At 45.0% G+C, this 26,122-nt stretch overlaps 2 protein-coding genes across 2 annotated transcripts in view; both read left to right on the plus strand.

Moving 5' to 3' along the window:
• The window catches only part of LOC130129586 (kinesin-1 heavy chain-like), a 41,075-nt gene extending 32,322 nt beyond the window's left edge, over window positions 1–8,753 (plus strand). The window contains exons 14-25 of the mRNA XM_056299178.1: window positions 190–396; window positions 552–695; window positions 1,551–1,739; window positions 3,094–3,211; window positions 3,767–3,822; window positions 4,301–4,410; window positions 4,584–4,685; window positions 4,894–4,954; window positions 5,063–5,134; window positions 7,128–7,232; window positions 7,388–7,601; window positions 8,635–8,753. Of these exons, the coding sequence (XP_056155153.1) occupies window positions 190–396; window positions 552–695; window positions 1,551–1,739; window positions 3,094–3,211; window positions 3,767–3,822; window positions 4,301–4,410; window positions 4,584–4,685; window positions 4,894–4,954; window positions 5,063–5,134; window positions 7,128–7,232; window positions 7,388–7,601; window positions 8,635–8,753 (1,497 nt within the window). The remainder of the gene's footprint in view (window positions 1–189; window positions 397–551; window positions 696–1,550; window positions 1,740–3,093; window positions 3,212–3,766; window positions 3,823–4,300; window positions 4,411–4,583; window positions 4,686–4,893; window positions 4,955–5,062; window positions 5,135–7,127; window positions 7,233–7,387; window positions 7,602–8,634) is intronic.
• Window positions 8,754–14,608: 5,855 nt separating this feature from the next.
• arhgap12b (Rho GTPase activating protein 12b) overlaps window positions 14,609–26,122 on the plus strand; it is a 59,851-nt gene continuing 48,337 nt past the window's right edge. Inside the window, exons 1-2 of the mRNA XM_056299021.1 lie at window positions 14,609–14,728; window positions 18,746–19,495. Coding sequence (XP_056154996.1) covers window positions 18,830–19,495 — 666 coding nt within the window. The 5' untranslated portion in view covers window positions 14,609–14,728; window positions 18,746–18,829. The remainder of the gene's footprint in view (window positions 14,729–18,745; window positions 19,496–26,122) is intronic.

Consider the following 26,122-nt stretch of genomic DNA (forward strand, 5'->3'; position numbering starts at 1 on the left):
ATATATACAGTTTAGTCCGCTATTAAAAGGGCGCACAGTTTGTCTATTATTTGATGCAAAATAACAGGCTTTTTGCTCTTGTATTTTGAAAGTATCAACACATGCTCTCTGCTTTTTTCTCCTTTGTGAGATCAGATTTTCACTAAACACCACTTTCTTGTCTTCTCTGCTTCCCAACTTCTCCTGTAGCTTCTAGCCTCATCACGCCGGGACCATGACAACCTGCAGAAGGAGCTCAACCGGCTGCTGGCGGAAAATGAAGCCTCCAAGGATGAGGTGAAAGAGGTGCTCCAGGCCCTCGAGGAGCTTGCCGTCAACTATGACCAGAAGAGCCAGGAGGTGGAGGACAAGGCCAAGGAGTTCGAAGCCCTCAGTGAGGAGCTTAACCAGAAGTCGGTGAGGGTGTTAAAGGCTTGAGTTTCAGTAGGTCTGGTTAAATTGGAAAGTAATGATACGAAATGGTAGTGCAAAATTCTGATTTTACTACATAGTCTGTAAACATCTTCAACTATTGTAAATTATCTAATTCCCGGTGATTCTGCCACCATTAGAGTTCCTTGGCCTCCATCGATTCAGAACTCCAGAAACTGAAGGAGATGACCAACCACCAGAAGAAGAGGGTCACCGAGATGATGTCCACACTGTTGAAAGACCTGGCTGAAATAGGCATCGCCGTGGGCAGCAACGACATTAAGGTTTCTTACCTGGGCTGTATTATTAAGATAAGGCTCTTTGGGTTTCAAGACACTAGAGCGTATGTCCAGTTCACTTTGAACTGAACTCGACTCTTGCAGTATTAACCGCATTACACTTGTGTTGACCTTCACTTGAATAAGGTAGTTCGGTTAAGGTGTTTGCAATGATCAATTTATTGCCTCAGTGTCATTACAATCAAATTTTTGATTTGCATGCAAACACACTGTTGAAGACTATTGATAACACAATGTTGAAGACTGCCTTTTTTTTTTTTTTACTTACTGACACTCATGATGATGTGTGGTTATTGCAGTGGGGTTGAACTACTCCAAATTCCAGCTCCATTTGAAAGCAAAATAGTTGGCATTACTGTTTCTTCAGCCCCATTCCTGGTAGCCATGGTGGAGTTTGGGTTTTAACTATTCATAATGTAGTAAAGATCTTTATGACCTTATTCTTTTACATTTGTTAGCCAACCACAACATATGAGCACCCTATCCAAACTTGCTGCTAACTGCCTTCCTCTTCCACATGTGACTGCTACTCTAAAAATGTAAAATGCTGTATAATTTTTCTCAGTAAGGTCCTACCTGACAGTGACCAGTAAAATGAGTAACTGCAAAGGTGTTCCCAATTTGGATATTCACAGATTAGCTATTGTCTTGAATACATAAGCGATAGTATTAAAAAAGACATTTGCATGTCAGTCTGCAGGATTGTAACTATAAGGTGCGTGTGAACACTCGGTAATTCATTCCGCAAAAGACCATGTGCCGTAGGCCACAGTACTAAATGATGCTGAAAACATGGAAGTACATGTTTGGCTCCTAACACACATTCTTCCCCTCTTCTAGCAACAAGAGAGCACCGGCCTGATTGACGAGGAGTTCACTGTAGCTCGCCTCTATATCAGCAAGATGAAGTCGGAGGTTAAGAGCATGGTGAAGCGCAGTAAACAGCTGGAGAGCACTCAGGCCGAGAGCACCCATAAGGTGGAGGAAAATGAGAAGGAGCTCGCTGCCTGCCAGTTACTCGTCTCACAGGTGAAAAGAGATGTTCTTACACATTTATTTCCAGTAAACCTCTTCTTTTTTTTTTTTTTTACATTTTTTGAGCTGAAAACATGTTATGTAAATGTGTTTTTGTCTGTATGTTGCACTGCTGTGGGCCGGGGGAAACGGCATTTCATTTCACTTCATGTGCACAAGTACATGAGTGTTGCTAATGTTGCTAGGTTGGTAAAACTGATTAAACGTGATTAATTAAACATATTCAACAAAAAAATAATATGCATCCCACGGCCACTTTACAAGAGAAAATTGACGCTATTTTTGATGTCTAGGGGAAAACACACATTGCAATCAACCCTCTCCGAAATGTCTACTTACAATAGGGGTATCAATTACATTAGACCTGTAAAATATGAATGAGTAGAAAAGAGAGACGCCGGTGTCGGCCATCTAAACTCTCTGGGTAGCCTTTCGAGAAGCTGGGGTGAGGTATCCTACTACAACACTGCCACCTTCAGTCTAACCCACACCACCATCACTGTCTTCTACATCTACACCCCTTTTTTTTTAATCATTTTTCCAAATGTGAGTAGGGAGACACAGGCATTTATTCTTTAGCTTACAACTGCTTCTGCTTTTATGACAGATATTGCCACACTCCTGGTACGTTGGATCAATAATTAAAAGTGCAGATTGTGTAGCTGTCAATCAGAAAGCTTTTATTAATAAGATGAGGTGGTTTATGTTGCATTTGCATATAGTCATTCATGTACTCATTCAGCAGACACTTTTATCCAAAGTGACTGCGGGAGTCAGCAAGTAGCAGGTACATTTGAATGTTCCCAGAGCGCTATATGCTGATTATATCATAGTCAAGAATGCATGTCAAGTCGAGGCCATTTAATGGAGGTGCATCTTATCGCATTAAGAGGCTCAAGCTCAATAGTAACATCAGGCACCATTTCATATTCATTGCAAAGTAGCACCGAGACCTCTTAAAGGATTAAAGGTGGCCTTGAAGAGGAAAGCTTGTAGGTCTTGAAGAAAATTTTCGGTTCAGATGCTCAGTGGATAGTCCGTTTCTCATTCAAAGACTGGTGGAGTAGATTTCTTACAATGATAGATTTCCTGTTAACACATCCCAAACATCCCATACCAGATCTAGGGCAGCCGTCCTTGGTGTGTTTGAGCTTTTCTTGCATGTGACAATATCATTGTACTCTGTTGTTGCATTTGGTTTTTTGGTCATCTCACAGTCATGTATTTTCTTTCTCTTTCTCTCTCAATTTCTCTCTCTCTCTCTCTCTCTCTCTCTCTCTCTCTCTCTCTCTCTCTCTCTCTCTCTCTCTCTCTCTCTCTCTTGTTCTCTCTCTCTTTGTCCTTGCAGCATGAAGCTAAAATCAAGTCCCTGACAGAGAACCTCCAGAACTTGGAGCAGAAGAAGAGGCAGCTGGAGGAAAATGTGGATTCTCTTAATGAAGAGCTGGTTAAGATAAGTACTCAGGGTGAGCACAGCTAATAGTTACTGTACACTGCTATCTGAGTATTTTTCTTTTAACAAATAGTCTTGTAATTCTGTTTTATCTTGATAATATAGCTTCCAGTTCCTGATCCATTCAATTCAGTTCTAATCCAAGATGATAAATAATACAGTAATGTAGTTTGGTGATCAGGATGGCACAGCAGACTGATACATGTGGGGTTTATGTGTCCCACCAGAGGAATTAGTGGCACCTACATGTGATGGGATACTTGCACAACTAGGGGAAATAACCTGACCTTCCACACGTTATGTTCCCCGGCAGGAATGGCAACCTACGCTTGGAAACTCCACCTGTATATATCGTAGGACGCACATTTTAGTTTATACCCTTCAAAAATACAGAGGGGGTTGTGCAATGGCAGGACCTTGGGAGAACTGGGAATTTGACAAGCCAAACAGGGAGGGAAAGGAGAGGAACCCCATTATCTCCCACCTCAGAAAGTTTTCTTTTGATTTTGCAGATACGTCTACCCTCTAATTTTGAAGTGAATTGACTTTTCCCCCTCTCCTCTTCCAGAGAAAGTCAATGCCACGGAAATGGAGAATGAGATCCAATCTGCTAATGAAGTCAAGGTGTGGTCAAAATCTCCTCTAAAAACATTATTTTAACACGACGGGATATAATTAACTAGTTACCCATAGCTGGGTGGTGTGAGAAAAAGCATTTTTAAAAGTCCATCATTTTGTAGAAATATATTTAGATTAGAATTAGGAAATTACACCATATGTGGAATTATTAATTCAAAATTATGAACACTTCAAAATGAAAAATGGTCTTTATTTAAAGGAATCTTAAGATGCTAAGCGATGACATGACATTGCCACAGTCATGCATTACAGACAAGGTGAGGGAATAAAGAGTGGCTCAGGTGGCTGCTACAGAAAGTTAATGTATTTCATTTTATCTACATTGGATTTAGCATTGAATGTTTTGAATTTGGTTATTGCCCAACTCTTGTAAGCTTGGCAATAGACTTTCAAGTTCTTAATGTCGTGAAGTCACTTGACTAGTGTATGCTTGACTAGAGCTGACTAGTCGTATGTTTATTAGGAGGCTGTTGAGAAGCGAATCCAGTCCCACAGAGAGGGCCATCAGAAACAGATCAGCAGCCTGAGAGATGAGCTGGACAACAAGGAAAAACTCATCACTGAGCTGGAGGAGTAGGAGACCACACCGCCACACACACACACACACACACGCACACACACACACACACACACACACACACACACACACACACACACACACACACACACACACACACACACACACACACACACATACAAGTGCTTTGTTGGTAAATGAACCACAAATCTCCCTCTCATGTGTTCAGTCAGAACCAGAAGATCATGCTGGAGCAGGAGAGGCTGAGGGTGGAGCATGAGAAGCTTAAAACTACTGACCAGGAGAAGAGCCGTAAGCTACATGAGCTCACGTATGTGTTGATACCAATTTGCTGCCAGTACAAAACTTGGTCAGACTTGTCAAAAATTACTGGTGATGCTACATCTAATCTAAAGTAACCTTAATCCTGATAGTTTTTTTTTTTGCAATGTGCAACTACATCCTTTTTCTGAAGATAAAAATGGTTGCTTTCCCCCTGAATGGTCTCTGATTCATTATGAGGATATCTGTGTCCACAGGGTGTTGCAGGAAAGGAGTGATCAGGCCAGACAGGACCTGAAGGGTCTGGAGGAGACTGTGGTGAGCTGTTGGCGTGTGCTTGCTCACAGATCTGCATGTATTTAATGTTCACGTATGCATTTGTGTGTTGCCATTCCTTTCTGATAAGGTTCTTCATGTCTTTTGCAGTCCAGGGAGCTGCAGACCCTCCACAACCTAAGGAGGCTGTTTGTTCAGGACTTGAGAGCTAAGGTGAAGAAGGTAAAAATGCACCATTCTTAACTATCTTAAAGGGCAATTCTGTTTTTGTTTTTTTTTTTTGTTTTTTTTTTTACAATCTGGGTATTTTGTAGTTTTTGCCATCATGCATATTGGTTATTTCATTTTATTCACTGGCTCTGTTGTGGTGATTTTGGATATGGAACCACTGCTTGGCTCGGCTTTGCAATGTTGTCTTATGGCACAACAGAACGAAAGCGTCAGACATGCTTCAACAAGTCTAATTTAACCCTTATTTGGAAGCCACATATTTGAAAGTTAAAATGAAAGTGCAAGTTAAAAGTGACTACACAAAATGTCCAATATTATCAATAGTCTATCGCCTTTCTGAGTAACTTCTTGTTTTAACTTGCAAGAATGACCATCTTACTCAATATACTAGGTAGTAGTACACATTGATAAACTACCCAGCCAGCGCAACTGAAAAGTAATTGATAATGGGAAGTCATGTACATTGTGTAACTGAGGCACTAGGGTTTTGTGGTTGTTGTTGTTGTTGTTGTTGGGATAAGCGGCTTGGATAACGGATGGATGGATGTTGTTGAAAGGACAGGATTAAGGCTTGTGTTCATTTGCCCCATAAGATGCCATTGTAAAGCTGTGTCCAGCAGTGGTCAAGTCAAGTTTGTTTTATTTGTATAGCCCAATATCACAAATTACAAATTTGCCTCGGTGGGTTTTATAGCAACACAACATCCTGTAGGTGGTAGTACTGTACCCAAAATCTCCAAAATGAAGCTGGTGAATAGAATATCATGACCGATATACACAATGGCAAAAAGTATGAAAATAAAACCCAGATTGTAAAAAGCTGAATGATCCTTTACAAGGAAGGCCTGACAGCCTGGCACATCCAGTAAGAGATGCAGCCTTTTACACGTGCGAATGAGTACTACGGCCAACATATCTTGCTGACTGGACACTAATGGCATGTGATATTTTTAAGCTGTAATTAGCCAGTCAGTCATATTTTTGTAATATAATCCTGTTTGTGTGTCTGTTGGGTCAACCCCACATGAGCTGTTCTCATCCCGACCGCAGTCGTCACTTTGAAAGAAACAAACACCCCCCGTGGTTTCCCTTTTCCGCCAGCCGCCTCCCATTTCACTTGCACCACATTTACATTTTAATGAATCCTGGGAAGACCAGAAAAAAGAAAAAAAAAAGAACTGCACTAAGTAGGCCATCTGATTCTTCAAAGGTAGCTGCTGGTAAATAAGGGATCAAAATCCTTGGTAGGGAGTTCAGCTCCAGCCCCCAGGCCAGGGCTCACCAGATAAGCCTCGGCAAAGCAGGCTTCCCTCGATCACAGAGATAACGTCTGCTGGAGATGCAGCCATCCAAACTTTACTGCTTATCACTTTTAGTCACAAATGGTATCCTTAAGGTTTAAGAGTTTTGTTTTCCTTTTTGTCACCGATGTCAAGTAAATCTCTGTAAATACAGGTACATGTTTTCTTTTTTTTTCCAAAAAATGTGAATGTAATGTGTGGAATAAGATGAGGGAAAACTGATGAATGACTTGAGTGGTAAAACATGCATCGTTATTGGTGTTTATAAATAGGTGTTACCCGGTGTCCGGGTGGTATAGCGGTATATTCCGTTGCATACCAACACGGGGACCGCATGTTCGAATCCCCATGTTACCTCTGGCTTGGTCAGGCGTCCCTACAGACAATTGGCCATGTCTGTGGGTGGGCTACACTAGCGCCTCCTCTGGTCGGTTGGGGCGCCTGTTCGGGGGGACTGGGGGGAATAGTGTAATCCTCCCATGCGCTACGTCCCCGTGGTGAAACTCCTCACTGTCAGGTGAAAAGAAGTGGCTGGTGACTCCACATGTATCGGAGGAGGCATGTGGTAGTCTGCAGCCCTCCCCGGATTGGCAGAGGGGGTAGAGCAGCGACCAGGACAGCTCGGAAGAGTGGAGTTAAACAGAGGGTGTGTGTGTGTGTGTGTGTGTGTTGTGTCTGAACAGAGTGGTGAGACAGACGCAGATGACACAGAAGGCAGCACCACCCAAAAACAGAAAATCTCCTTCCTGGAGAACAACTTGGAGCAACTCACCAAAGTACACAAGCAGGTAACAGCAGGCAACCGGGATTCCTCCCCGTTCAGAGCAGCAGTCAGTCGGTCTGGTTTGGAAGTGAAATCCGAATGAGCGTTTTAACTGCACGAGGCTAAATTCTCCCCTCCTTAACTCTCTTTCTCTTTCCATCTGTCTGTGTCTCATCTCAGCTGGTGCGTGACAACGCTGACCTGCGTTGTGAGATACCTAAAGTGGAGAAACGCCTGCGGTCCACCGCAGAGCGGGTCAAAGCCTTGGAGACCGCTCTCAAGGAAGCCAAAGAAAATGCATCGCGGGACCGTAAGCGGTACCAGCAGGAGATGGACCGCATCAAGGATGCTGTCAAGCCCAAGAACATGGGCAGAAGAAACTCAGCTCAGATAGGTCCGTGGAGACTCCAAGACAAACATACACATTCACAAACCCCACATGTACAAACACAGTCAAATTGGGTTTTATTTAGGTCCTCAAGTCATCAATGAAAAAAAATTAGCATTTTTAAGTCACAATAGTCTACTAGATTGCCACACATTGTATAGTTTTAACCCCCTGTCAACATATATTTTGTAAAACTTGGTGCAAGATACTCATCCACAGGGCGTCCGGGTGTGGTGGCGGTCTATTCCGTTGCCTACCAACACGGGGGATGACCAGGACGACTCAGTAGAGTGGGGTAATTGGACGGGTACAATTCGGAAGAAAATAGGAGAAAAAAATACTCATCCATAGAGTGGGTTAACTGTAGTGTCTATAATGATCAGCATAAATCATATTGACCATTAACTAAAGTATTTGCAAACTGTCATTGAATTAAGATCTTGAACAAGTGGGCGTCCGGATAGCATTGCCTACCAACATGAGGATCGCCAGTTCGAATCCCCGTGTTACCTCCGACTTGGTCGGGCATCCCTACAGACACAATTGGCCGTGTCTGCGGGTGGGAAGCTGGATGTAGGTATGAGTCCTGGTCGCTGCACTAGCGCCTCCTCTGGTTGGTCGGGGCGCCTGTTAGGGGGGATGGAAAACTGGGGGGAATAGCATGATCCGTCCACATGCTACGTCCCCCTGGTGAAACGCCTCACTGTCAGGTGAAAAGAAATGGCTGGCGACTCCACATGTATCGGAGGAGGCATGTGGTAGTCTGCAGCCCTCCCCGGATCGGCAGAGGGGGTGGAGCAGCAACCAGGACACCTCAGAGAGCGGGGTGATTGGCCAGGTACAATTGGGGAGAAAAAGGGGGGGACATCCCCCCCCGCCCCCAATAAAAGGTCTTGAACAAGTATGTAAATCTGAAATGGCGCCTGTATAGGAACCCTGAATGCTGTGAGTGTTTGTATTTGTATTAGAATGAACTAACAAGTAGGCTCCTATTATCCCGCTTTATATCACCCATGGTATCCGTCTGTGTGTCTCTCAGCCAAGCCCATTCGGCCAGGCCAACTGCTGATGGCTGCTCCAACGCACCCGGGTATCAACCGGGCAAACATCATCCAGAACAACCAGCCCACAGGCATCAAAGGCGGTGGCAACAACTAGCAATAGAAGAGCAGGTACTCTTCTCTCTGAGTTTGTTTTAATGTTGTCAAGTTGCCGGTGATGCCTTGTTACAGCGACGCACATCTTACAGATGTGAATACAAACCATTTATTTGGAAAATGTCCAAAAGGTACGAACTGTCAGCATGACCAGTGTTTTACTAAACTTACAAATGGGAGTGATGTCGCCCTTTTTGTACTTCCATTCATCTTCAAACTCATGTCCATATATGATCATATTACTTTATAAACTGCGTGGTATGCCGAAGTGTCCCACTGACCGACTCACTGAGTCAAATTCCTAGTACGTGAAAAGTTACCTGGCAAATCAAACTGATTTTGATTCCTGATCTTATCTCTCCTCCCTCCACAGCCGCTGAAGGCAAGATGTGTTTATCAAGAGGAGAAAGCAGCAGAAGTTTGCTTTGCACTACTATCACCGGGATCGATTGTTTCAGTATCGGCGTTTGTATATACACACATGTCAAATTCTCTTTCATGCTTTGGCCTCCCATGGTTTGTGACTTTTATCACAAAAAAAGGGGATTAGCAAACAATAGAAAAATATTTCTGCCCTGGCAACTGACTAAAATGAACACACAAACTAACATGATGTTCTCTGTTTAAAGCACACAACTGAACATCTCTGGGCATGTTAATGTGGACAGGGCACGGGTGAATGAATGGAAGTGTCAGGAGAGCAAAACAAAGTCAGAGAAACTAACAAGACTAAAGATCCTGATGGACTCATTCTGGACATAAAGATAGACGACCGGTGTATTGTACAGTAAAGTGAACGTGCCGATCTTGTTTCTTGTAAAGCTGCCTTTAATATTTCTTTAAATTGTAAAATTTAAGCACAGCTGTCGGACAGTGCACTGTAGATTGACTGGTAGATTTAGTTTAGTTGACACTCAAAATAGAAAAAATAACCTTTGTATCTGATGGAAAAACTGACAAATGAGGCTGCATCATGTCAGATCAAGTACAAAATATTGTGTCAGTGCACCACATCACAGTATCAATAATGGCTGAACTGCACTCTGACCTAACCAGGATATCTGTATGAGTTGGGATGAAGCACCTGTCCAGTCCCAGAGATGTTAGTGCTGGGAGCAGGAACTGGGACAGACAGAAAAATGACAATAGAGCTAAGACCATGCAGGACAGTGGGAACTGATCATCTTTTCCAAGCAGGAAATTATCATATTCACTGGAGGTGGATATTAATATTATTTATTGCTGACTGGATTTAGGTGAGAACTGCTGTTCAGTTGTGATACGTTTTTGATGGTTTGCTTAATTTATTGTTTGTTTTTGTTGTATGTATTTTTTCAAGTGGTTAGTTGAACCTGTCATTCTTACCTTTTGCCATGACAAAATGAATAACCCAATGCATTGCCCTGTCTGTACCAACTCTGAAGTATCTGTCAGTGTCATTGTAGTAACTTCAGTGCTCGTGTAACAGACGCATATACAAGTGCAATATTGAGCAAGTGCAACATTGACCCATTATTGTGAAGATTAATTAACTGAAAAGCATAAATCATGAGGTGGAACCTCATTTTAAAATGAGTAAAACTTATTAAAACAGAAGAATTGCCGACACATTCAGAATTATTATTGAGTCTAGAATAAGGTTGCAGACCTGCTGGAGCCAGTTTGTCCAAGTTGCCACTGTACTGCATGAGTATACTTTCACACAACGCAACGGCGACCCAATGAAATACACTGCATCACCACAAGTGCTTTCTGTAGCCTTTGTCCTTAAGTTTTTAACCCTAGAACTGACTCGAATAAAGTACTGAAAGAGAAACCGTTTGACGATCCTTTATTTTGTGAGCAATGGATGAAGTAGGAATATGAGCCTGTGACGACCCACATCACTCCTGCACTTTAAACACTAGTGACGTCTCATCCCATATTCTGGTTCATGGCATCTATTGAATGTCAGAATCAAATCAAATGTCTTTATTTCGAACATGCAAAATAAAAGAAAAAAATCACTAAGCATGAATAAAACAAAACAACAACAACAACAACAACAGCAACAAAATGATAAAAATAAAACCAAAGAATTCAATAGAGGCTTCTCAGTAGAGAATCCAAAAAATATTATATGTTCAAAGAGGAGCAGGAGGAAGTTACTACTTATAATTTCCTGCCCCCTCTCGAATGCTCAATTAATAAACCTAAATAATAAACTTAGTTTTTCTTTTCTTTTGTGTGTGTGTGTGTGTGTGTGTGTGTGTGTGTGTGTGTGTGTGTGTGTGTGTGTGTGTGTGTGTGTGTGTGTGTGTGTGTGTGAGTGTGTGTGTGTGTGTGTGGATTTCCTCCCCTTTTTCTCCCCAATTGTACTTGGCCAATTACTCCACTCAGTAACAATGGTTTCCAAAAACAACAACAGCATCCACCATAGGTGTCATTGCCATGAGAGGAGCAAAACCTCCTCCTCATCCTTGTACCGCTTTAAAAAAAAATGTCCCCCCTCTGTTTGAATTGATTTAAATTTGTGCTTTCCTTGGGTTCTTTATCTAAACCATTCCACAAACTTACCCCACAATTCGAAATACACCTACTTTTGCAAACACAGTGTTTCTTAAAATTCAATGTTCCTCTTAGATTGAACCTCCTCTCTCTATCTGAAAAGTTGTTGTATGTTGCCAGGAAGTAGATTATATCTTGCTTTGTACAACATTTGTGCAATCTTAAATTCTACCAGGTCCATGAAATTCATAGTCCATGAATTTAAAAACAGTTTGTTAGTGTGTTCCCAATATCCAACATTGTTTACTATCCTTAGTGCTCTTGTTTGTAGTACACATAATAATTGTAGGTTGCTTTTGTAGGTGCTCCCCATACCTCCACATCGTAATTCAAAAATGGCAATACAAGTGAACAATACAGAATGTACAATGCTTTATGTTGCAGAATGTGCGTTGCCTTTCCCAGAACTCCAATGCTCCTTGCCATTTTTGTTCTCACAAATCTTATATGAGGTTTCCAGCAGATTCTATCGTCAAGTATCACACCCAGAAATGTATTTTCATATACTCTTTCCATGTTAATATTTCATTACTTCAAATATAAACTTAGTTTTGTTCAGATTTAATGATAATTTGTTTCTGTCAAACCAAATTTTTAACTTTTTAATTTCAGCTGTGATCAACTCCGAAAGCTCCTGTAAATTCTTTCCAGGACAAAAAAATGGTTGTGTCATCCGCAAATAAAATGAATTTCAATAGACTTGATACCTTACGTATGGCACTGATATACAGAACAAATAATTTAGGGCCTAATACTGACCCCTGTGGGACTCCACAAGTAATGCCGATGCATGTTGATTTGTAGTCACCTATCTGCACAAATTGTTTTCTGTTTCCCATATAACTTTTCAGCCAATTTAGCCCCACCCCTCTGATACCATACCTTATAATTTTATCAAGTAATATTTCATGTTCAATTGTATCAAGCACTTTTTTAAAAATCTATAAATACTCCCACTGCATACTTCTTGTTATCAATACAACTAGTTATTTCTTCTATTGGCTCCATTAATGCCATAGATATCGATGTGTTTGATATGAACCCATACTGACTGTCTGACAGCAATTTATGTTTTATTAATTATACAAATGATCCAACCTTGCAATACAGTTTTTCCAAAATCTTAGAGAACTAGGAAAGTAAGGGCACAGGCCTGTAATTGGTAAAGTGATGTCTATCCCCAGTTTTATACAGTGGGATAACTTAAGCAATTTTCATATTGCATGGAAATGTACCCGATTTGAAAGACAAGTTGCAAATGTAAGTCAGTGAGTTTACAATACCATCAATGACTTTCTTATCTACAGTCATATCAATTCCATTCCAGTCAGTCAACATTTGGTTCTTACTCTTGTTAACAATATCAGTGATTTCCTTTCCTTCTACAGGTCTCAGAAAGATTGAGCTTTGAATTCTATCTCTATAATCCTCAATAGCTTCCACCTCTTTTGGCTGTGGGTCATCGATTTCTTCGGCCAGTTTTGGTCCCACACATAAAAAATGTGTTAAACCCAGTTACCACATCATTTATATTGTTTATAGTTTTATCATTGTCCATGAAACACTGAGGGTAACTCGTGTTTGTTGATCCATTTCTAATGATGCTATTTAATACTTTCCATCTGCCCTTGATATTGTCTTTGTTTTCCTCTAATACTTGGTTATAATGTTCCTTCTTGGAATGCCTCGGCCTCTCACTCAACCAGCATACAGGGTGTGCTTTTAAATGACTGCTAACACCCAGTGGGGCTGGATGTGAATAAAATGTGACCAGGAAGGGCAAATACAATGCAGCTATGCAAACTTGCTGTTTTATTGTCTGCATGAGGAAAATCCACTGCAATAATCACTTCATGTCTGAATCATCTAAATACAAAATTTCTCATGGTGCAGCTGACAAAGCTCCCTGCTGTGATGATTTGTAGGTTAGGGGCATAGCTAGGCAAATATATAAACAATGTACATGTTAATTACATGTTTATCCACCTCCTCTTCTTTCGGCTTGTTCCCTGTTTCTCAAGGGGTCACCACAGCGGATTTTACAGTTTCCATTGTTTCCCTGTGAGGGCACAGCACCAATGGTGGCCGTTGTTAACCTGGGCCTTGATCAATCCAGTATGGAGCCTCGACAGATCTGGTATGGTCTTGTCAATCCACATACTGATTTGGCAAAATTTTAGTCGGGTGCCCTTCCTGACACAACCACTAACCCTATGGACGGGGGCACAGATAAAGCGTTGGATGCCATCCCAGTATTCATGGACTTGCATCCATGTCTGTCGCCTGACATGTGTATCTTATGACTCACAACTATTTAGATGAAAATCAGAGAGGGGGCGGGGGGGGAATGCTTGGCTGCAGACATTGTGGTCACATTGAATGGCTCCAGAAAACAGAGGCCCATACTGGTGTTTTTACTTTTTTTATACTACAAATAGAGCATATTTTACAATTACTCCACACTATTTTTCAAAGCATACCATTGTGTTTTACAATTTATTTTAAATTGTTTTTTTTTCATTCCTTACAGACAGCATTGGTTTCCCGTCATTTCAGTAGGGTATGGAAGTCCCCTTGAGAGTTGCTTGAGATAGGTAATCCATCACAGTGAACACTGACGCAGTATCAGTCATTAACAATAACAGAACTTTAAAGGCGGCTGTGTTTCCTGTAATGGATGAAGAAAAGCACGTGTCCCTGCAGGCTGATTTGCGTTTCGCACTGAAATGCATGGAAATCAAGGACTGTGTGAATGCAAAACGAAAACGATGCTTTGGGAAGTGATGGGGGTGGGGGGTAATAGAGTATCTGCGATGTGGCCTGCGAGGATTTGAACCATACGGCATTTGACCACAGGGGGGCGTGCCGGCGGTGGGGTTGAAGGTGCAGCCGGGCGGGGTGGTCTTGTGGGAGACGAGGCGGGGGAATCGGGAGCGGACAAACTCGCTGGTTCTGCCCTCGGTTGCGGGCTGCGTGAGGAGCACTCGGCGTCTGAATTGGTGGTGGCGGGTGGGTGGGGGGGGAGGGAGGAAGTTCCGTCGCAGCTGCTTAAGCCGGTCTCCCCTCGCTCAGAGAGAGATGCGAACCGGTGTTTAAGGTTTGTATTTGTTGTCCGTGTCGTTTTTGTCTACCCCACCCACCCATTCCTCCTCCTCCTCCTCCTCGACGTGTGATTGCAGGAAAGGCAAACTGGTGTCCTCTCGGAGCCTCGGCTGCCGAGCGCAGGAGCAGTTTCGCAGAGCGGGGCAGAGCGGGGCAGAGCGGGGCAGAGCGGGGCAGAGCGGGGCAGAGCGGGGCAGAGCGAGCGGGCGGGCGGGCGGCTCCTCGTCTGTGTGCTGCCGCCGAGACCGTTGTGGCCGCATGAACCTGCGACGCTCCGCCGCGGGGAAGAGGCTGTAAAGGGGCTGTTTTCACCAGGTCGTCCGCCAGGTCTGAAACGATCCTAAATAATACCTTCTTGTTTTTGTTGTTGTTGTTACTGGGTGACGCCGATTTGGGATTTTCGTAGCCGATTAAACAGTGTGCGTGACAGGATCGGGTCTTCTTCTTTTTTCTCTGTGGTTAACGGGGCTAATTATCGGGGCCGTGCACCCACAGGTTGGTTCAGCTTCTATTTCTGCTTGTGTGTTGCCAGTGCCTCCCCCATTCTGTGAGGCTGTGCTCCGGTATGGGTTTGTCGGTACTGTGCCACAGACGCGGTCCCGTCTCTCGCTTTTGGCAGCACTTGGTAATGTCGAGGTCTTTTGATACACAAATGATTAGGGCTGTGGGTTGAAGTCTTTTGTTGTATTTCAGCACCCTGTTCGGGATCTCAGCCGAGGGGACCCTGCCCCCCACCTACGTACATATAGATCCCGCCCGCGGGGCAGACCCTAACCCGGGCTTTCTTTGAGAGGCTCCCCAGGGCAATCTCCCTTGTTTTCAAGCTTTGAGCTGCATAATTTCAATGGGACAGGGTTTTCCCTATCCACCAGTACGCGTTGCCTTATCGATCCAGTCAAGCAAACATCTGCACAGATGAGGTGAACCTCAGCAGCAGCAGCAGTAGTACACGTTGAAATGGATGCTTGGCGACATGTGTTTTGAATGAAGCAGCCGGACAAAGGCGCTGGGAACATCACGGTATTTCTCTGCTGATCCGTGCCAGGGCAGCAGATGTGTGGGAAGAGAAGCACAGGTGGTGATCTTTACACGATCATACTCTTTTATTTTCCGTCAGAGGCAATTTCACCAGCGAAACTAGGGAGCACAAACCAACCTCTGCATGACATACCTGCATGCACACAACGAGATAAGAGAAGTAGCAAGATAAGGTTAGATACTATCTAAAGTAAAAATCTAATATGAAAGGTTAAAATATGAACGCGAGTGCAGATCAATGTATGAGCAATGGAGGGGCGACAGGATTTGTGGTGTGCTGCAAGAAGGCTGTGATAGTTAATGGTGTGGGACGGTGACTAGATTAATGAGACTACCTTTGAATATTATACTGCACTGATTGTTCATGATTAGCTGTCATACTTGTATGGAATTCAGCCTTGTTTCTTTTTCCTTTTCTTTTCTTACTTTGTTGCACTGAATTTGATATTGAAGGGCATTAGGGGCCCAAACAACCTCTACAGTGAGGAAGAGGAAGAAGAAGGTGCAGGATTCAGCTGTTATCTTTTTAAAACAACTTTAAATGCCCCAGACGGATAGCAAAACTGACAATTTTAAGTTCCCGCCACGCTGATCTGTTCGAGAGCAGTCTGTATATATAAGCACCACACTTCAATTTTCACGGAGCAACAAGCTGTTTTGAGTACTCCTGTGAGACTTGACTTTGTTCTGGCCACATGCAGCGAAGGGAATTAATGTGCAATGAAATTTCTGCCAGACTTCTGCAGAAATAAAAGGCATTGTACAGGTTAAGGGAATTGAGGAAAGGGGGGGGGCTTGTAAAAACAGAGTCAAGCTGTAACTCTAACCTGTATTATGTCTGAGAAGTCAGTCTTCATTTACGGTTTACAGTAGTTTGGTCAAAGTGGGGTGACTCAGTTGTGGGGCTCTGCCAAGGTAGATGATGTAATGCTTGATCCCTAGCCACACAACTGCTCCTTTCTGGTTTTTGAGGTTGCTCTCGGTCTCGCTGATTTGCTAGGATGTAGATTTGTGTCGGCCGTAAGATGATATAACCTCCAAGTAGTTGAGACAGTTCCAAGTTTGGCTTTGAATAATATTGATATTCAAATCATTTCATGTTGGCTAATTGGGATTTAATCAATATCTATGTAGTGAGCAGTGATGTAATACTTTATCCAAAACCGCCATTTTAGCAATCAGTGCTTTTGACATCAACCGCATCTTATAGTGACATGCAGCTCTTGAATATACCGGTGCAATTATTTTGGAACAGTAATCTGAAGGCCGAGTGCCTCCTTCACTTCCGGACCCCGACGGTGTGAATAAGGCAGTCACCACTTGTAGACCCAACAGATAGCCCATATCTGTTTAACCGGCTACTCTGGAGTCGCCTTTCTTGGCATTCTCACGCTCCTATCACAACGCGGCACATCGTGGTACCATGATGTCACCTACTAGTGACTCTGCCCTTTATCTGAGCCCATACACTAGCCACCAGCCACTAAACAGGCCTGGCATAGTGACAGTCCATTTTAACAGATGTGTTTGACTTCGTAAAACACCATCATTGTAAATTCATTGTGATTGTACCGACATGTAAGGAGGTTGCGCGCCGGCCGCCGTCATGCTACACCATTGATATTGTAAAGTTATCACACGTGTGACAGAAGCTTTGGCAGACACCAGTGTCCTCCTGGCTTCGCACCTCTGGCACTTAAGGTGACGGCGCGAACTGCTGTGGAGGGTGGATGGTTGATTTGTGTTAGTGTGTGTGTGTTGGGGGTGTGATACAAGGATGCGTGACTGAGTCCCAACAATCACTCACTCACTCACTCACTCACTCACTCACACACGCCTCCTATCTTTGAGTGATAAATCGTAGTCTGTTCTTTTACTGTCCTCTCAGACTTGCAAACAGCCATTCACAAAGACGTGTGTGTGTGTGTGTGTGTGTGTGTGTGTGTGTGTGTGTGTGTGTGTGTGTGTGTGTGTGAGTGAGTGAGTGTGTGTGTTGACATCATGACTGAAGGCTTCTGTTGGGACAGGCCCAGAATACGATCAGGCGCAGATGCACACACACATGCACACCACTCTCTAAAAGCCCCGGCGTTACATAACCGTGTATGCGTGCTATGGCGAAGGATCATTACCTAAGACAATTTTCGAGGTACCCCAACACTACTTTGTCTCATTGTTCCCCAAGGGCTGTCTCTCCTACACTGGCCCAGACTGCTCTTACCACCACGAATCTATTCTGGGTCTGTAGCTGTCAGTCTGGCTCTTGAGGTTAAATGTGGGTGTACATATTCTTTTACATGAGGAGGGAGCCCCTTATAGAAATGTGCGGCGGCATGTTCTCACGCCTCACTAAAAGCACCTGCTTTTACTGCCTTTGCTTCCAGGATGTCAGTCCCTGCTGGCTGCTATTTTGGGGACGGAGGGGGTAAAAAAATGAGAATTTGATATGCAAGCATCGCGGCACGGCAGCATCTCCTCAGCAGCGGGGGAGCCCTGCACCTTGGAAGCGGCAGTATTTTTAGGTTAGCTGTCAGGGGGCTTCACTCTGACAGACAGATCAGTGACAGGCCATCACCACATCCCAAAAACAAGCTGGGCAGGAAAGGGGAGGGCTCAGCTGTCCTCGCACATGCTACATACTGTTCATGCTAAATGTTCACATTGAAAAGGGAGTTTACATCCCCCAGCTCCAGCCTCTACAGGTTTCTGACAATACGGTGTTGCTGTATTAATGAGTAATGGTGTAAAATGTCTGTGTGGGATCCTGAGAAGCAAAGATAACTTTAGTTTAAGACGTGGTCTCCTTCGGAAATGAAACTTCAGGGAGTCCATTGTTTGCTCTGTTATCATTGGACTCTATTTCGGATCAGCATGTGGGGTCATGTCACTTGCGGCTCTGTAAAAGGTGGCTCAGGTTGCTGAGGTGGATATCCTATGCAGTCATATCGGTTACCGCAGCAATCTGTGTTGAATGACTGTTGAGGCTTTTGGCAGTGAGAGGGAGGAGTTGCTCCAGGCTGTTGCTTACTGTACTTACTAATGCAGTATGTCTGACTACCGTTCGTGTCATAATGTGCACTAGGCTGTGTCTGACTGTACTAGCAGTTTGTTGTGCTGATGAGTAATAAGGTGGAATTTAAAAGACTGCGTTTCATTCAATGTAGTGAGTCTCATGGCTTTTGGGGTGGGGTGGGGTTGGCGGGTCTTGTTTGTGTGGTCTGGTATATTTTGCTGTTTCTTGAGTTTGTGCCGTTTAGAATAGGATTTCTAACAGAAGATTTGCCCTGTCTCTCCCATCTCATGCAGCCTAGCGGTTCTACGGTCAGACATGAGGATCCCTCCAGGCCCGGGCTGCTAAGGTCAGAGTGCAAACAGTCATTCTAAGCAGTCATGGCTGACAGAGAGGGGCTGCCCATTGCCCCTGGCCAGGTCTACATCGAGGTGGAGTATGACTATGAGTACAAGGCAAAGGACAAGATGGTGACCATCCGCCAAGGAGAATGCTACATGCTGGTGAGGAAGACCAATGAGGACTGGTGGCAGGTTAGGAAAGAGGAGGGCACTAAACCTTTCTACGTGCCGGCTCAGTATGTCAGGGAGGTGCGCCGGGCCCTTATGCCCCCACAGAAGCCCCCTACAAAGGCCAAACCCACTGTTCTGGATATCTGCCGGGTGTCTAATGAGAACCTCAATAGGCCCCAACAGGAAATGACCAGCTTTGGGCGCCCGTCACCCTCCTCCACTCCGTCACCGTCCTCAGACCGCGTCACGCCACCTGTTCTGCCCAAGGATGCCAACCAGAATCTGGGCAGCCCGCACCACTGCAAGGTAGTTGCGGAGCTGGTCCTCCTCCACAACAATAACAACCATCACCACGCCATCAACTCCACATTGCCGAGGACACGAGCAGATTCACCCCCACTCAAAGTGGGTAACAACCACAGCAAGAGCCCCGATGGTGAGAAGACCCCACCTTCAGGAGAAGGGTCAAACAAGCTGCGGAACGACTCAGAGTCTGGGGACGACTTGAGCAGCAGTTCAACAGAACAAATGCAGGTAGGAAGTTCTTACTAGTTTAGCTCCTGTGAAAATGCAGAGCCTGCAGTACCCACTGTAGTTTAGCCATATGTTCGTGGATTGAGGTTTTGTACAATCACTATTCATATCTGAAAGGGAAAAGTATGTTTTGCTGTACTTAAATACAAGAAAGAATGGAGTGGCAAGTTATTCATGAGCATCACTGGTTTCTCTCTGTTCTTAGTCCTTCTCAATTCACTTTTCCCTTTCTTTCCTTTTCTTTTTTCCTTTCCTCTCTCCCTCGACTCTTGTCACATTTGGGGTTTTTTTTCACCAGTATATACCCGCTTCAGCCATTTCTCCTGAGAAAAATCCCCCATCAGACTCTGTCATATTGGTGATGAGAGATTGTCTTCTTCTGACATTGTCTCCCACAAAGCAGCATTCATTCATCAACCCGTCCCCCCATACACACCTCATCCCAGCAGAAAATGGCTTGTGTTACTCCAGCCCAATGCCTCAGACACTTCCTTGCCTCATTTGACACATTTGATTAGAGAAGCAACAGTTGCAGCTTGCGGGTGCTTATTAAATCCTCTGCTGTTGCCCTTGAAGGGGAATTTGCCTGGCTTGTACAGATGTGTTTTTGGGCAGAGTGGCTGTTCCTTCTCTGTAGCAGATGGGTCATTGAAGGCTAAATGGTGTGTTCACCACACTGCTGTTTAATGGATCACTCTGTAACTGAGAGTCTTCAGGTGTGTTTTAACATGAAGCGATGGTTTCTGGAAAGTTTGTATTTAGGATTGAGGCATAGTTTGAGTTTATTAGTGTTCACGCTCACAGTTAACTCAACAGAAGCAGAATTTACTTTAATAAAATAGAAATATATCTATAAATAATTGTACATCATAAAAAATATAAAACTATACATATATCTATATACGTACATGCACCCATGTGTTCATACCCATACATACACATTTACAAATACAACCATACAGTTACATACAACCATGCATACATTTTAAAACACCATAAAAACAATATGCAACACGTACTACTACTACTACTACTTTTTTGTCTGTTTGTTGTATAACACAAACAGACCACAAAAAAAACAGACCCCAAAGACACCAGATATCCATCTTCTGTTCCATTCAGTTCTGTATTGTACAGTCTGACTGCTGTAGGCAGGGTTGCTGCTTTCAGCCTGTTGCTCTACCCTGGAGGTGTGTAACATTGTTGCTGTTCTGTAGCAGTCTGTTTGTATTGTGCGCTGTTGTCTGTGGGAGCAAGTCATGGCGTGGATGTTGTACATATGTCATGTCTTTGGCCAGCTGAATGGGCTGCCTGTTCCCTTCTGCTCTGAAGAGATGGGAGTTGCGGTAGTGGGTTGCAGCCTCTGGAGATGATCCTGAAGGCCCTTTTTTTGCACCCTTCCAGCAGTGCAGCCTGGCTTTTATTGCACTCCACCAGAAGGACACTGCCAGACATGGCCTGACCACAGCAGTGTAGATGGCAACAAGGTCCTTGCAGGGTAGGCTGTGTCTGGCTAGAACAGTCAGAAAGCGGAGCCGTTTAGATGCTTTCCACCCTACTTGTTCATTGTGAGTGTCCCCGCTGAGGTTAGAGTCCAGGTGAAAGCCTAGGTACTTGATGCTGGTCACAACCAGGACTTTCTGCCCCCCAAGAAACGGAGAGGCAGTTTGTGGTGGGTTTCTGAAGAAGCAGATTCTCAGTTCCACTGGTTTTACTCCACTGAGCTGCATTTATCCAGCTGCTTGACTTCCATCGCCATTGAAGTGTCACCAGGAATATTTAAGGGAATGGCCCAAGACAGTCCTATGTCATGAGCATATCCAATGTCCAATGTGTTGTCAAAGACTGTCTTTTGAGTGGACATTTGTTTGAAAGCTACTTGCTGATTTTGCTATTTTAACTTCCAAATGTCCTCTCATCTTAAAAAAATGTGATTGAAGGCACCCCTTTGTTCTGATATGTCATGAAACAGTAAGGTCTGTCTCGGTGGTTACCAAATGCCATCTAGAGTTTTACCCAACCTTCACATAGGATCATTCTAGTATGCAGGCCTCACCCCAGTTCCCTGTTCTTCCACTGTTAGGCAAAGTTAAAATGAATTCCTCCCCTCCCTCCGTCTTTACATTTCCCATATTGAGGACTCAGCCCCTCTCCCAGCTCCCTAGCATCTCTTTCTTCAACCTATTTTATCCCTCCATGTCTGCAGCGGAGGTAGATCAAAGTGTGAAAAGTAGGAGAGCTTCAGAAAGGATGGATGTGAGCAGGATTCCTTCATGTCGCTGAAGCTCTGGTGGCGGAGAGAGAGCCATTTTTGGGGCGGCTGTATCCAGGCAGGGTCAGCTTGTTTGAAGGCTCCAACTGCATGTTCTTTGTTCCACAGGCAGTGGCAGCCTCCTCCAACACCACCAAGCTGAACAAAGAGAGAGGGGCTTGAATAGAAACTAGGTCATATCTGCCGAGGATCAGTCTGTAGCCCCCAGTCGCCCCGCCGTGGGGACCTGTGTGTGTGTGTGTGTGTGTGTGTGTGTGTGTGTATGTGAGTGTGAATATCACTGTGCCACATGAACTTAAAGGAAAGTGAGAATAGAAGCTCTTACCACATTTTACAATTTTAGACCCCGGATTCAAGTCTTGGCCAAACTTTGCAGGGTTTCAATTGAAATATCTCAGAAAAGAAGACCCCCATTTGCCAGTTCTGTACTGCTGCCTGCTTTCACCAAGCATTTTGGAATTAATTTCATGCCTGTCACATTGCATGGGCCAAAGTACACACATTTCAGTCTCGGATATTTACATTTGTATGGGTGCTCATTTGGAGTGTTTTAGACACCCTACAGTAGGGTCGGTGGAGCGGATGACGGGCAGACAGCAGACGTGATTCAGCCAAACTGCTGCTGAACTGCAGTGCCGCGTCGCAGGGGTAGGTGGACCTCCGCTCTCTGTCTCTTTGTGCTTTGTGGTCTCGTGTTTGTTTTTTCCTTTCTGGCCAATTGCCAGGCAAGTGATAGGATGGTGCAGAACACCGGTTCTCTCGGCTCCACTACTTCCGCTGCTTCCTGTCATTGCTTGGGTGCACGCAAAGTCTGTGTGTGTGAGTGTGCGTGTGTGTGTGTGGGAGAGAGAATTAGGGTTTAGGCATGCTTGGTGTCTTCAACACCATTATTTGTCAAACTTTCCACGCCCCACCCATGCCAGTATAAGGGTACTCTCTGTAGGGGAGCGAATGAGCCAGATGATGGAGGGATGGAGGTGCGAGAGGGATTTGTCACTGACAACAAGTCTGTGCCGGAGTGCCAGCTGGTCACCTCTAATTGATTTGACTTGATAAAGAGTGATGGTTGACGCCGTTGCGTCTCCATGCTTTCCCTCTGTGTAATTCACTTATCCCGGGAGCAATAGCGACAAGAGAGGCTGTCAGTCCATGTTTTTCCCCTCTGACAAAATAAGGGTTCGCCGGGTTTGTTGGCACAGCCACCCCTTTGAATCCTATTTAGTTACAAAGCCCCCATGCCCTCCTCCCCACTCCTCTAAATGCACAACTCCTATGCTCTTAAGGGATTGGCAAAATAAACCTCTTTTCCTCTCTTCTCAAGATACTGGCATCAGGTCGGATCGGTGTTTATTTTCTCAAACGAGCGTGGCAAACTGTATAAGCCTGTTTTTCAGTTATCGTTTCACTCCACGAATTGGGTTTCTCTATAGTCACGCTATTTTTAAAACAATGCTTCTAGACTATTTGACTTTGACACTAACTATGAGACCAAACAAATCTAGAATCGGCACGACGTTGAAGTATTCCTAACAAGGAGGACCTTTTTCCCCCCATTTAGCTTATTCTCAAATAATTATACCTCTTAAGTTTTTTGCAAACAGTCTGCAGATGCTATACATGTTTACAACAGCTTATTTGATTGGAGAAAAAAAAATCTCCTTTTCTTTCCAAAGCACAGTGAATCAATGTGTGGATAAATACTAGCCAAGCCCTGGGACTGTGTGAGAGCTCATATTGTTTTCTCTCTCTCTGTCTCTCTCTGCCCCCATGCACACACGCCCTCTCTCTCTCTCTCTCTCTCTCTCTCTCTCTCTCTCTCTCTCTCTCTCTCTCTCTCTCTCTCTCTCTCTCTCTCTCTCTCTCTCTCTCTCTCTCTCTCTGCCCCATGCACACACGCCTCTCTCGCTCTCTCTCTCTCTCTCTCTCTCTCTCTCTCTGCCCCATGCACACACGCCCTCTCTCTCTCTCTCTCTGCCCCATGCACACACGCCCTCTCTCTCTCTCTCTCTCTCTCTCTCTCTCTCTCTCTCTCTCTCTCTCTCTCTCTCTCTCTCTCTCTCTCTCTCTCTCTCTCTCTGCCCCATGCACACACGCCCTCTCTCTCTCTCTCTCTCTCTCTGCCCCATGCACACACGCCCTCTCTCTCTCTCTCTCGCTCTCTCACTCGCTGTCTCTCTCTCTCTGCCCCATGCACACACGCCCTCTCTCTCTCTCTCTCTCTCTCTCTCTCTCTCTCTCTCTCTCTCTCTCTCTCTCTCTCTGCCCCATGCACACACGCCTCTCTCGCTCTCTCACTCGCTCTCTCTCTCTCTGCCCCCATGCACACATGCCTCTCTCTCTGTCTGCCCCCATGCACACACGCCCCTCTCTCTCTCTCTCTCTCTCTCTCTCTCTCTCTCTCTCTCTGCCCCATGCACACACGCCCTCTCTCTCTCTCTCTCTCTCTCTCTGCCCCATGCACACACGCCCTCTCTCTCTCTCTCTCTCTCTCTCTCTCTCTCTCTCTCTCTCTCTCTCTCTCTCTCTCTCTCTCTCGCTCTCTCACTCGCTGTCTCTCTCTCTCTCTGCCCCCATGCACACACGCCCTCTCTCTCTCTCTCTCTCTCTCTCTCTCTCTCTCTCTCTCTCTCTCTCTCTCTCTCTCTCTCTCTCTCTCTGCCCCATGCACACACGCCTCTCTCACTCTCTCTCTCTCTCTCTGCCCCCATGCACACATGCCTCTCTCTCTGTCTGCCCCCATGCACACACGCCCCCCCCCTCTCTCTCTCCCCACATGGTGTGTCGCAGAGTGGAAGTTGAGATGGCCCTGGATGTGTTTATATCTGTGGCTTTGGTCTGTGGTGCCAGTGGGCTGCCCTGCCCTTGCTTACTGTCTGACAATAATGACGCTTGACCTTCAGTCGCTGTCAGAAGCAATTCAACTCCGAGCAAGGTGTGAGCCACTGCTAGACCTCCTTCCCCCTCCGCCAAATCCGACAAATTTTTTTTCTGTTGAGTTACTTAATTAAATATAGAAACTCGCAGTGTGTCACGTGTGGTACTCACTGTAACTGTATCTCGAAATCAACGCATCGCTGAGATTAGAAGCCATATCAGTTACTCCCCTGAAATAAACCGTGTAGTAGTATCACATGTTTTACTATGACAGAAATTCCCTGGGAGACCTGCTGTAAAGACGATTATACATGCTGTGACATAACTGGCTTGGAAGCGTTTCTACTCTAATTCTATGGGGGAAAAAACAGCTGAGTTGAGGCCGTCGTCTTCGTTGCTTAGTGCCTCAGCATCTCTGTGGCCTTGGCTTATCAGCAGGCTGGCTATAGCGGCGACTTGCGGGTGTAGAGCGGCTGGGACACGGTGAGAGGGCCCCGGGCTGTGCCAGAGCTGTTGTACCCCCGTAGGATGACAGGCAATGCAGGCAGACTACGACCGGGGGACAGAAGGCCAGACAGACATGTTTTCATGTTTGGGTGAATCTGGGAGATTAGAGGAAGTCTATGAGCCGTAAACCATCCAATGGCTGGCGCGTTATGATGAGCGACTTGAAAGAGCAACATGACAAGGTCACTATTAAACATGGAGGAGAACATTAAAACTGAATGCCTTGCTGACTGAGCGTCTGTCCTGTGACCTGAATGTCAATCAGTTGTTAATTGCACACTGTAGTTGTTTTTATTTATTCATTTATTTTAAACTTTCCCCCCTTTTTGTCCCCAATTGTACTTTGCCAATTACCCTGTTTTTCGAGCCGTCCCAGTCGCTGCTCCGCCCCCTCTGCCGATCCACGGAGGGCTGCAGACTACCACATGCCAGCTGCTTCTTTTCACCTGACAGTGAGTTCCACCAGGGGGATGTAGTGCATGGGAGGATCACGCTATTCCCCTCCCAGTCCCCCCCCCCCGAACAGGCGCCCTGATCTACCAGAGGAGGCGCTAGTGCAGTGACCAGGACACATACCCACATCCGGCTTCACACCTGCAGACATGGCCAATTGTGTCTGTCGGGATGCCCGACCAAGCCGGAGGTAACACGGGGATGCGAACCGGCGATCCCCATGTTGGTAGGCAGCGGAATAGACCGCTATGCCACCCGGACGCCCGCTGTAGTTGTTTTTATGCATAGGAGGACATATGTGTGTGCTCTTTCACTTGGTTTTCCCCAAGTTGTATGTTTACTGACTTGTGCAATGGAACAAAGGTTGTGAGTGTGTATTCAAGGCTCAGCAGTGTATTGAAACAGCCTGAAAGGTATAACACTGGGTGGACAGATAGCTGGACACCTGTGGCGTTGGCCTGACAATGTATTCATCTGGACAATTCAGGGCTTCAGTTCCAGCTATTTTGGTGGAATGAATC

Source organism: Lampris incognitus, chromosome 19 (assembly GCF_029633865.1).
Source record: "Lampris incognitus isolate fLamInc1 chromosome 19, fLamInc1.hap2, whole genome shotgun sequence".
NCBI lineage: Eukaryota > Metazoa > Chordata > Actinopteri > Lampriformes > Lampridae > Lampris > Lampris incognitus.